Raw genomic sequence first — 13,007 nt, 5'->3', positions numbered from 1 at the left:
ATCCAAGGCAAACTAACGGAATAACCAGACACTGGAAAACACTAATTGGCCACTAACACGTGCGAATTTCCTACTGACCACTTCTTCCAGATTTATTTATTTTTATAGTTATTTGTTATGTGTATATTTATGTCTGTGTCCTTGTAAGCACAAATGTGTGTGGGTGTGGAAGGAAGCCAGAGAAAGGCGTCAGATCCTCTGGAGCTGGAGTTACAGGTCATTGTCAGCTCTCCAGTGTGACTGGTGGCAACTGAACTCAGGTCTACAAGAGCAGCAAGCATTCTTAACCGTTGAGCTCCCTGGCCTCGATTAACCACATCTCTAAGACGTTTTCTGGAGTTGGGGACCACTGACCTTGACATTGACTTCTCTGCACTGCTACTCAACATGTGGATCGACTCTGTTCAGGTTGACTCCTGTGTGAGCCGGCCAGGCCACACTCTCTTTCATTCTGCTCACCCACTGTCCCCCAATACCAACTTCCAAAGCAGAAATTTTCAAAGTGTAGTTTGGAATACCTGCTGTAAGATCACCCAAGAAGCTTGTTAAAAAATAAAGATAGGGGCCAGGTGTCGGTGGCTTATGCCTTTAATCCCAGCACTCAGGAAGCAGAGGCAGGCAGACCTCTGTGAGTTCGAGACTAGCCTGCTCTATAGATGGTTGGAGAGACAGCTCAGTGATTAAGAGCACTGGTTTCTCTTCCAGAATTAAATAAAAAATAAGTAAAACAAGTAGCACAGTGGGGCTTATGGAAGACAGTGCCTTGATGTTTCTTAAGGTCAACTTTAAATCACAGAAGACAAGGCCACCAGGAATGACCACTTATATAAGAAAAGAAGCTTGTTATTAGAATGGGAGAGAAAGATAGCGGGGTGGAGGGGTGGGGGGGTGGCTGCTGTGGTAAGCAGACAGGCTATTTCAAAGCATTCCTACATCAAACTCACCCAGGCCATCAGGCTCCTCTGTTGTCACCTCCCGTGGAGAACTTACAGCACCAACTCAGAGGGGCCAGTGGCCCTCGAGGATTCATGACTTAAGCAATTATTAAAATTGGTAAGACGTTTCCCCATATTTCGCAAACATTGGAGACAAACTGGATAGTTACTAAAAATAATCTCTATTCGCTTATTTTTATTCATGGTTTCCCTAATACTATCTTCCACTCTCTCTCGAGAATCGTAAATAAGATTATTCTGGAGTATGAGCTGGGAGACAGTGGCAGAGCACTTGCCTAGCCTGGGTGAGGTTTGGGTGTGTGATTCTGTATGCTTGTGCATGTCTGTGAGAGAGAGAGAGAGAGAGAGAGAGAGAGAGAGAGAGAGAGAGAGAGAGAGAAAGAGAGAGACAGAGAGAGCCATCTAATAGACTTAAAGTAGAGCTAAGACCCAGAATTTAGTCAGCAATGAATCTTGTTCATTTGGTTTGAGAACATCTTTTTCTAGGCATAATAAAATGTTCTTACCTAGGACAGGTGGTGAACAGCTGGTGAGTTTGGGCATGATGTGACTAGAGGCTTGACTTCCCACAAACATTAAGTAAACTAACTCAAGAGCTGAGTGTGTAGTTTAGAAGTAGAGTGCTCACTTAGCATGTGTCTGGTCCTGGGCTGGATGCTCAGCTCACCAAGACCAAAATAAAAGAACCAGACTCTGAGCAAACCGAGTTTCTAAGCCTAGTATGCCCTGAGGACTCCAGTACTAGAAGAGTGAAGGAGATGCAGACCATAGCTCTCTGGATGGGTTCATCAGTGAACTACAACTAAGTCTGAACAATATTGAACCCTACTCCAGCCCGTACTTCTGATATCCGCTCTCAATACAATCATGAAAACAAAACAATACTAATAAAAATAGGGGGCTGGGAGATGGATTAGCAGTTTAGAGCACTGGCTGCTCTTCCAAGGACCTGGGTTCAATTCCCAGCACCCACATGGTAACTCACACCTGTCTGTAGTTCCAGTTCCAGGGGGTCCAACACCCTCACACAGACACACATACAGACAGAACACCAATGTACATAAAATAACGATAAATCATTAAAGAATAAGAATAAGAAAAACAACAACTACCCCATTTAATTTTAGCATATTTCCTATTTCAAGCAAAGACAAAAGTCTCCAAAAAATTGCTTCAGGGGAAGCGAATAATGGACAGCTCTAGGTGGGAGGTCTACATTCAATGGGAGGATCCCAGCTTGTGTGCAGTCCCATATCATCCCTTCCATTCCTAACTCTGGGTCCTTCAGCCCTGCTGGCTCAGACTCACACTTTGTTTATTTACAAGGGACTTGCTTTCTGGGCTATGGGGCCAAAGAGTGGAACTTTAGGCAAGGGCCCACTCACATTTTCATGACAAGTGGATCCGTAAAACAATAACAGAACCTTACGCACTATAACTTATGTTAGAGGCTGTAACAGATCAAGCTTCCAGGGCACTTGAATAGACCAAGAGCAGACCCTTTAGAATCTTCACTACACAGGCTTTCAGGAAACCACCTTCATTTACTTAGGGCGGTGTGTAAATAACCTGTATTTATTTAACTTGGTATTTTCCTACAGCCCTAAGGAGGAAAACATACAAAGAGATGCTTAAGGGAGTTGGAAAGTTTGTCAATGCAAAGCCCGTCTGTACAAGCCTTCTACTCTTGGTTTCCTGTGCCAATTGCACTTTTATTTCCCGTCTCTCTACACTCAGTAAACAAAACCATATTATCAAGGGAAAGACGTGAGCCCATTAACATCGTGAGCCCTCAGATTTCACTCGCAAGAGACGACGCAGCACTTATCTGATGGAACAGAAGCTTAATTGCTTTAAGGTACAAGCCAGTCCAAACCTCTGAGATCTGACCAGTCCCCAGGATGCCTTTGCACCGCCCCCCAGCCAAGAGTGTCATTGAAAGCGTGTGCAGCGTTGGTGGGTGTGCCAGCCTCTCAGACAGTACACAGGGGGCCTTCCACCACAGGGTGGATGGAGTCTTTATTCTGATGACCTCGTCGGAGGAGAAAATCCGGCTCCTTCCACAGGACACAGAAACTTATTTTCTGTCCAAATCAACACTGACATTGTAAACATGTTGCCACAGATTGGAAGGGATGCCAAAGGAAATGTTGTGAGGGATGTTGCAAAGAAAAGCTAGTGAAAATGATTTCATCCTCAGGTCCCAGGAGTTGTCGGTGAGGCAGAAAAGAGGGAAAAGCCAACATCTGCTCTAGGTTTAGGACAGGCGTGGCTCCCGTCTGCACCCAGGAAAAGGGGACAGGAGTAACTAGACCTTCCCAGAGTGAGGGCAGAGTAGAGCACCCGCAGGGCAAAGGCAATTCTCTAGCTAGCCACTTTCAAGGCCACCCTGCCAGCCCCGGGGGAGTAGCCCGCAGGGTCCTGAGAGGGACCTGCGTCAACCGCCCTCCTCCCTCGTCTTTCTAACGCAATACCTGTCCAGGGAGCTGGTGCCTTGGGCTCTCGCCCCCCGCCCTTTCCTTGGCCACCCAGGGTTGGCGCCACTCTCCCCGGGGTGCTGGGCGGAGGCCCCCGGCTGCTCGGGCTAAGTTGGCAGCGGGGCAGGCTTGAGGAACCGCGCTCCAGTCGGGACCGGGCCAGTGCGGGGAAGGCGCCGATTGGCCGGCGGGCACCACGTGGCCGCCGCTGCCGGTATATGAGGCCACTATTTACCTCGGAGCTCTCTGGCCATGGCTCGGCGAGGGCAGATGGGGTAGCGGGAAGGCGGAGCTGCGCAGACCTGCAGGGTGCAGTGCTTGGACCGGGGCTTGCGCCCGACAGAGCCAGCCATGAGTTCCTACCTGGAATACGTGTCGTGCGCCGGCGGCAGCAACGGAGGGGTAGGCGGCGACGTGCTCGGCTTTGCACCCAAGTTCTGCCGCGCCGACGCGCGTCCCGTGGCCCTGCAGCCCGCCATCCCCCTGGGCAGCGGCGACGGGGCCTTCGTGAGTTGCTTGCCCCTGGCCGCCGCCCGGCCCGCGCCGTCGCCCCCCGCAACCCCGGCTCAGCCTCCGGGACCACAGTCCTCCGCGCCCCGGTACGCGCCCTGCACCCTGGAGGGCTCCTACGAGCGGGGCACCGCACCTGCCTCTGTGCCTGCCACCGACTACGGTTTCCTGGGGTCCGGGTCGGCGTTCGATTTCCCGGGCGCTCTCGGGAGAGCGGCGGACGACGGCGGGGCGCACGTCCACTATGCCACCTCGGCGGTCTTCTCCGGGGGAGGATCGTTCCTGCTCAGCGGCCAGGTGGACTTCGCTGCCTTTGGCGAGCCTGGCCCCTTCCCCGCGTGTCTCAAGGAGCCAGCGGACCGCCACCCCGGACCCTTCCAGACTGCGTCCCCGGCTCCCGGCGCCTGTCCTAAGCCCGCCTCTCCCACCTCCGGTCTCCCGGCCTTCAGCACTTTCGAGTGGATGAAAGTGAAGAGGAACACCCCCAAGAAAAGTAAGGAGACGGACGCTGGAGGGAGGCACCTGGGGTGGGGAGAGCAGCCTCCTCCGTGCTTAGCCGGGAGCGTAACCACTATTCCCTGGATAGAGCATCTGCCCCTAAGCGGGCAGAATCCAGGGTCAGAAATGCCCCCAGGCGCTGAGAAAATTAGGGCAGAGCCCTCGGAGCGCTTTGTCTGAAGCAGCTGTGCCCATCACTTTGGAGGGCCGCGCAGGGACTTTGGTCCTAACTCTTAGCCCCCACTGAATGGTCTCAGCCCCGCTGACGCCCTGTCTTTACGTTGCAGGCAAACTCTCCGAATATGGAGCCGCAAGCCCCTCCAGCGCCATCCGCACGAATTTCAGCACCAAGCAACTGACAGAACTGGAGAAGGAGTTTCATTTCAATAAGTACCTAACCAGAGCCCGACGCATCGAGATAGCCAACTGCTTGCAGCTGAATGACACCCAGGTCAAAATCTGGTTCCAGAACCGTAGGATGAAACAGAAGAAAAGGGAACGAGAGGGGCTTCTGGCCACAGCTGCCTCTGTGGCCTCTCTTCAGCTTCTTCGGTCAGAAACCAGTCCCACTAAATCTGGCCGGAACCTAGGAAGCCCTTCTCAGGCTCCAGAGCCGTCCTGAGGGCCACTTTTGAGGCCGAGGACCTTTGGTCTACAGAAGTCACAGACTGCCCCACTTTGTATAGACTTAGGAGCTCAATTTGGGTGTGGGCAGAAATTAGTACAGATTTGACTTGGCAAAGGAGTTGTGGGAATTGGCTTCTGAGTTCCAGAGGCTGGGTACAGAGATATTATTTTGATATCTCTTATTTGCATATCATTTCTGCCTCATCAGGGAACCGGTGTCTAGCTGCCAGCCCGAGCGCTGCCGTTAGTCATGCACAGTTCCTGGGTGGAGAGAGGCAGTCGTCGAATTCTGTCAACCCTCTGACGCGGTCAGGGAAGCACCTCTCTGAAGTTATTTCAGTTTCCGATTCAAGGATAGCCTAGATATATTCAGCTTCCTGAGATAACCAAAGCTAGTTCGGGTCTCCTTGACGTAGCTAAGCTGCTTCAATGACGATCTTCACATTGCACTCCAGTTTGTTAGTTGGTTAAGTGGCGTTCTACCTCTTCGTGTGCCTGCGTGAGGATACAATCGCTGTTTAGTTAGTAGCTGAGCAAATCCACAGGGTGGCAAAGGATTAGAGCCTGAATTATACCTTGACATCAGTTACTCACACTTGAATGTAAATATATACAGTATGTATATTTTTGAAAGATTTGCTTGCAGTGAACATATATATGACATTTAATGTCATACATAGCATGTAAAGGTTTTGACCTTTGTTGGGCAATAAAAGTTACAGAATCTACTTTTCTTTGCCTTTTCTTACATCCTTTTCATTGATTCCCTAGGCTGATTCAGTTTCCTCCGTTTGAAACTGCTTGACTGTAACATGGGAAGTTGTTTACATCGGCAACCTAAAAGTAATAACACCTCCTCTTCTTCTTTGTTGTTTTTTTGTTGTTGTTGTTTTGCTTTGTTCTGTTTTTCTTTTGAGACAGTTTCCCTGAGTAGCCCTGGCTGCCTTGGAACTCACTCCGTAGACCAGGTTGGCCTCGAACTCAGAGATCTGCCTGCCTCTGCCTCCTGAGTGCTGGGATTAAAACGGCACCTCTAGAGGTTGCACACACACGCACACACACACACACGGTGTATTGTTCATGATTATCTGCACAAATCAGGCAGAGAACTACTCCACTAACTATAAAATACGTAAGGAAATAGTTCCCTTGCCTTAGTTTTATGGTGGACATACACATTAACTCAAGGGCTTGGCGCCCACCCAGAGGTACCCCGAGAGACCTGCTTTTTCTTGTTTCTCTTATCCTCACCAAAGGAAGAGGGAAGGTCACCCCAAGACTTGGTTTCTTCATCCTTCTGATGAAAGTTGCTGCTCATTGAAAAATCCCCAGTTGCCTATTTCCGATCCAAAGCCAAACGTCGCAAAGGAGGCTGGGAGAGGCAAGCAGTAAAAGCATCCTTTCCTTATAACCTAGACTAAGCTCTGCCCGAGAACCCAGCATGCTTTGTCTCTTTTTTACAGTGGAGTGTTTTCAGATTAATTTCTTAGGATAGGTACAATTTGAAATCTGGCAAGAGGGCAGTTTTCAAAAAACAAATGAAGCACAAAACCTCTGCCCTTATTTCCACTCAGCCTCTTTCCCATGAAGATGGCACAGCCAACGAGGCTCCTGTGTTATCTCTTGTTAATATAAGTATGAGGAAAATTACAGTATAAACATATAAAGGCAAGTGGGTGTGCCATACGATTATCTAGTTAGGACATTTCCCCTACTTTATCACCAGTTCTTTAAGATCTCCAGATCCAGCCGGGCGGTGGTGGCACACGCCTTTAATCCCAGCACTCAGGTTGCAGAGGCAGGCGGATCACTGTGAGTTCGAGACCAGCCTGGTCTACAAGAGCTAGTTCCAGGACAGGCTCCAAAACCATAGAGAAACCCTGTCTCGAAAAACCAAAAAAAAAAAAAAAAAAAAAAAAAAAAAGATCTCCAGATCCTTCAACAGAAGGGCTTAAGGATGCAAATTAGCCACACAAGAACCCTTCTCCATTTTATTTCTCCACTTCAGTATACACTCTCCAACTCCAGCAATTTCGGAGTCTAAACAACAGTGGAACTTTACTCTTTTTGATACTCAACAGTGTGATAGCTGTGTTAGGCATTTGAAATCGCACTTTAATGCGTGTCCTTTGTACCCACCATTTAATGGAGTTGAAACAATAGTAGTTCTATCAATCTCAGCTGATCTGGAGGGGAAAAAAATCACTTTAAAAGTAGGCTCCTCATTGCTGTTCTTAGGCTTTATCATTTGCCCCTCAATAGCTTGAAGCTGAGCAGATCTTGCTTCAAACAGCTGCCTCCTCTCTGAGCTCTTTGGCTATTTGTAAAGACTTGTTACAAATCCTACTTATCTCTCCTTTTTAGTCTCTGCTAGTGAATTTCCTCCTGCGGTCTTTGCTACGGCAATGTTTCCTTTCTGACAAGTGTTGAAATAGTAACCAGAAACTAATGCGGCAGTTGGTCATTTCCTTAATCCACCACCCTTTCTCTGAGAAAGTGGAGCGCTTCCCTGTGAAGCTGGTCCTAGCTCTTAACAGCCCTGATGGATGTCTTCCTTGATGAAGGTGGCTATTTTGACATTCGTATAATGCTGTTCTATGAATCAGGCCAATATTAGCTATTTTTTGACCAACCCCAGGGATCTTTAAAAGCTTTCCTAATGCAGATCACTATACAGCTATAGTCAGTATTAAGGACAGTCCTGGCTGAAGGTGGGGCTGAACTAGGTGACCTTTGGAGATCTCTTCCAGTAAGGAAAATGCTACAGAAAATTCAACAATTCGATGACTTTTACATATTTAATTTTAAGGCTGCCATGGGGAGAGAGTTTGTGTTTAGGGAAACAAGTGTAGTCTGTAGGATTACAGTGATATTGTGGGAATACAGAAAAAGTGGATTTTAGGTATCATCATACACATCTTATCATGTGACTTCCTTACAGAACATCCTTCCTCTCATTACTCAGAGCCCTGTGTTATTTTACACCAGCTATCTTTGTAGACAGTTCAAGGCTGCCACACCAACGTTAGCCGCTAAAACAATCCCGTTTCTACCCTACAAGATTCCGAACTAAACATGCTAATGCACCCTCCAGTGATCTGTTATAAGAACGAATACACAGTGGGCAGCTCTGGCTGCTGTATAATTAGCCATTCAATGTTCCTTTGTCTTCACATAATGACTGAGTGTCTACTTTTCTGGATTCAGGGTAATTGGGGGGGGGGGGAAGAAAGCATTTAATAACATAAAATCTCCTAACTTGACTGCTGGCAAATGCAGCCCTTGTGGATGTAAAAACCTAAAGCAATGTCACCTAGATTGTCAAAAGATTAATTATGTGTGATTTAGTCCGTCTCAAACCTATGTATGACAAGGCCTGATACCAGAGGAGGTTTTGTCTGATGGGCATGCCGTCATAAAAAAAGAAACGGGCTCAGGCAAGTTACATCTGCTCCAAAGTTCTTAATTATTTCTTATGACCGAAGACGTGCTCTATATCTGTGGAATATTGAATTTGAAAACCTCAGGATCTAATCAGGTTCTGTGAGATGTTTAGTCTGACCACAGACCTCTCAAAAAGAAAAATGCCCACTGTTAAAACTTTATTTGTGGTTTGAAAGTAAAACCATGGTGGACGTATCTCACAAATAATGATAAATCTCTATCTAAATAGAAATCAAGATTTCATAGTTTTTTACTTCTATCTTGTTTCCAAGATATGAAAATGCAATAAATATGCAAAACAGCTCCATTGAATAGCTCATTTGTAATTGCTTCTTAAATTATCCTTGTTGCTCAGGAATATAATTTCAATAGAAACTGTTAAATTCAATAATAAACTAAGAGGAAAGTGATCCTAAATATTCATGTGGGAGAGACTGCCTATCACTCAACTTGTAGAAGTTTCTAGATTATCTCTCCAGCTTCGAACACTATTATTGATACCATTTGGAAAGGAGGGCCAGAAAGTGGTCATTTGGACCTACAGTAGCTGATGAAGCAGGCCACTGACACTTCTGAGGCATTTTTAGGGAACCAAACTGCTGAGAGCATCCTATCATCAGGAACTCTATATAGCCTACACGTACACGCCGTGAGAGGACCCCATTCAGAAGACAAATACAAAATTATGAATGAAAGATAAAACTTCCATGGGATCAGAAAGGGATAAGAACACTAAAAATGATTGTAAAAGCCAGAGGGAAACAATTGTTTTATGTTTACTCAAAAATACACACACACACACACACAATGTGTGTGTGCATACATAGATAAACAATATAAATGACGTTATGCCACTTGGGATGATGATGATCCCCTAAAGAACTACAGATTATTTAACAAAATCCTAGTGCCAGGCATGGGAAAGCCTTTGAGTTGTTGGTCAGGAGAAACAAGATTCCCCAAACAATATAGGCTGTTGCCATTGCCCCTGATTACCTTATAGGCCTCGGAGGTAAGATTCTATTCATGAAAATGTCACACATTTCTTACACAGGACTTAGGTCTACCACAGCTCCGGAAGCCCCCCCGCCAGGGCTGCTTCTCACAGTTTGCAAACAGGATAGCAGGCTGCCAAGGGAGCAAAGTCACCAGCATCCCACTGAGCTGTGAAGCCGTGAACTACAATAACCAGCAGGCAAGACATACCCGAGGCTGTAATGGTGGCGCTTGCATCTTGGTGGTAACCAGCAGCCACCTCATTGGACTTAGGGACTGTTGACTAGGAGGGAAGTTATGGCTAGTACTGCAATCCTAGCCAACTGCTTGTGGTAGATGACTGCAACGTTCATAAGCCAGGATAATTCCCAACTGTATTGTAAATACTTACAGCCACAGTATAGCTGCCCTCGTCATTAAAGGAGCTTCTTTTTGCAGAAGACAGGATTCACTGTCTGTCTGTCTGTCTGTCTGTCTACCTGCTTGCCTGCCTGTCCTCATAACTGTCTGCCTATATATATATTTATTTTAGGCAGTCTAACTTTGCAGTGTGGACTCAGTATGTAGACCAAGCTGGCCTTGAGCTCACAGAGGCCTACCTGCACTGGAATTAAATGTGTGTCCCATTTTGTCTGGCTATTTTTAAATTTTATTATTTTGTTTTATGCATATGAGTATTTTAGCTGCATGCATACCCATGTATCACATGATGAAAAATGCTTGAAGAGACCAGAAGAGGGTATTGGAGCCCCTGTAACTGAAGTTATGAATGGATGTGAGCACCATGTAGGTGTTGGGAATGAAATCCAGATCCTCTGGAAAAACTGTCAGTGATCTTATCTGCTAAACCATTTTTCTAGCCCCTGCCTGGCTATTTTGTAAGACAGGGACTGGGAATGGATAATACAGGCTTTTAATTCCAGCACTGGAGAGTCAGAGGCAGGTGGATTTCTATATCAAGGCCAATCTGGTCTATATAGTAAGCTCAAGAGCAAACAGGACGACACAGTGAGACCCTATCTCCTCCCACGTCCTCCCAAAAATAAAGCCTTTTTTATTTTTATTCAGTTGCTATATTCTATAGACAGTCAAGTTAAGAAACAGCCTACTGGGGCTGGAGAGATGGTTCAGAGGTTAAGAGCCCTGGCTGCTCTTCCAGAGGTCCTGAGTTCAATTCCCAGCACCCACATGGTGGTTCACAACCATCTGTAATGAGATCTGGTGCTCTCTTCTGGCCTGCAGGTACTTATGTAGGCATTGTATACATATAAACAAATAAACATAATAAACAAATAAATCTTTAAAAAAAGAAAAAATAAAAGAAACAACCAACCACTCACATTCTGGACTCTGTTGATGCAGAAAGAAGAAATTTCTGTTTCAATCTACTTTGGAAGTGGGAGACTAAATTTTCTGAACTGTACATAAAGTTATTTCTACTACAAGTTTATTAAAATCTGACCTTAAAATGAAGAAACAGAAAACAAACAAAAACAAATGAAAATGAACAGGAAAGGACACTTTAAAGTCTAATAAATGTGTAGAGTAATGTTTTGCGTAGATAAAACTGCTTATTTTTCCTAACTGCTTATGATCTAATTGTCAGAATAGAGTCAGCATTTATTAGACTCTATGAGTGACAACCTTATACAGACACAGCTGTTTACATGTCCTCTTACATTTGAATCCTGAGCCGTATTTCAGCCGAAACTTCTGATTTCTCCTCAGCCATGCCAAGCCTTTGTGTGGGATTTGTTTCAACGCCAGGACCCACGAAGAGATGATGGTGGAGAGGGTTTCGTGGTGAAGGTCCGGAGCTTGCCCTGGTCCTGCCCCGCGGATGGAGCGCAGCGCTTTTTTTCTGACTGTAAAATTCAAAATGGGGCCCAAGATTCGTTTCGTCTACACCAGAGAAGGCAGACCGAGTAGCGAGACTTTGTTGAACTTGAATCAGAAGATGAAGTCAAATTGACCTTGAAAAATGACAGAGAAACTACGGGAGACACAGATATGTTGAAGTATTCAAGTCAAACAACGTTGAAATGGATTGGGTGTTAAAGCATACAGGTCCAAATAGTCCTGACATGGCCAATGATGGCTGTGTATGGCATTGAGAACTCCCTTTGGCTGTAGCAAGGAGGAAATTGTTCAGTTTTTCTCAGGGTTGGAAACCGTGCCAAATGGGCTAACATTGCCAGTGTTCCCAGGAGGAGTACGGGGGAGGCCTTTGTGCAGTTTGCTTCACAGGAAATAGCTGAAAAGGCTCTCCAGAAACCCAAGGAAGGAATAGGGCACAGGTATACTGAAATATTTAAGAGCAGTCGAGCTGAAGTTAGAACTCATTATGACCCACCAAGAAAACTTATGGCCATGTGACAGACCTGGGGCTGGTGGAGGGTATAACAGCGTTGACAGAGGAGCTGGTTTTGAAAGGATGAGGCATGGTGCTTATGGTGGAGGCTATGGAGGCTATGATGATGATAACGGTTATAATGATGGCTGTGGATTTGGTTTGGATACATTTTGAAGAGGAATGCCTGACCACAGATATGGGGATGGTGGCTTTACTTTCCAAAGACCAACAGGACACTGTGCACACATGTGGGGACCACCATACAGAGCTACCGAGAATACAGAGCTACTGAGAATACAGAGCTACCGAGGAATACAGAGCTACCGAGAAAGGCATTTATAATTTTTTTTCACCACTCAACCCTGTGAGAATACATACTGAGATTGGACCTGATGGCAGAGTAACCGGTGAAGCAGATGTTGAGTTTGCAACCCATGAAGATGCGGCTGCAGCTATGTCAAAAGACAAAGCAAACATACCACACAGATGTGTAGAACTCTTCTTGAATTCTACAGCAGGAGCAAGCGCTGGTGCTTACGGAAGGCAAATGACGGGAGGCCTGGGCTTGTCACACGGGTCCAGTCATGGTGGCCCCGCCAGCCAGCAGCTGAGTGGTGGGTATGGTGGTGGGTATGGAGGTCAGAGCAGTATGAGTGGATATGACCAAGTTTTACAGGAAAACTCCAGTGATTTTCAACCAAACATTGCATAGGTAGCCAAGAAGCAGTGAACAGCAGCTACTGCAACGGGGGACGCTGCGCATCTAGGGGCGTGAGTGGACCGGGAGGGACGTCTCGCACGTCCAGTAGGAGTGGTGGGTGGGGAATGTAATAGACTTTGATCACTGACTCTTGGCCATTTTTTTTTTAAAGAAACAAAAACCCTTCAGTTTAACAGTTGCAGTCCATCCTTGTGAGTTATGCCTACTCTTCTTTACTCAAAAGATTAAGGTTCAATGTTAAACATAGTCACCTAGGATGATACAGTAAAGTCGAGTGAACTGTAACTGTCAAACAATTCCCAGCTTTTCTCTCATTACTGTAGGATGTATATAAGTAGTAAGCGTATTTAGGTTAAAGCACTTGAATTATGTTAAATGTTGCTCATATATATATATATATATACATTACATTGAACACTGTTGAT

General features: G+C 46.1%; 1 protein-coding gene and 1 pseudogene across 1 annotated transcript; both read left to right on the top strand.

Moving 5' to 3' along the window:
• The first annotated feature begins 3,700 nt into the window (after positions 1–3,700).
• Positions 3,701–5,770, top strand: Hoxd1 (homeobox D1). Its single transcript, XM_050120456.1, has 2 exons — positions 3,701–4,436; positions 4,729–5,770. The coding sequence occupies exons 1-2, from the start codon at positions 3,785–3,787 to the stop codon at positions 5,061–5,063; spliced, it is 987 nt and encodes a 328-aa protein (XP_049976413.1). The 5' UTR covers positions 3,701–3,784; the 3' UTR covers positions 5,064–5,770.
• A 5,780-nt stretch (positions 5,771–11,550) lies between these two features.
• Positions 11,551–12,692, top strand: LOC126487707 (heterogeneous nuclear ribonucleoprotein H-like; annotated as a pseudogene).
• The last annotated feature ends 315 nt before the right edge of the window (positions 12,693–13,007 follow it).

The sequence above is a fragment of the Alexandromys fortis genome, unplaced genomic scaffold (assembly GCF_014885135.2).
Source record: "Alexandromys fortis isolate MF-2015 unplaced genomic scaffold, M_Fortis_MF-2015_v1.1 scaffold_8_1_9099942, whole genome shotgun sequence".
NCBI classification, from domain to species: Eukaryota; Metazoa; Chordata; class Mammalia; order Rodentia; family Cricetidae; genus Alexandromys; species Alexandromys fortis.
This window is presented reverse-complemented; position numbering and strand designations above follow the sequence as displayed.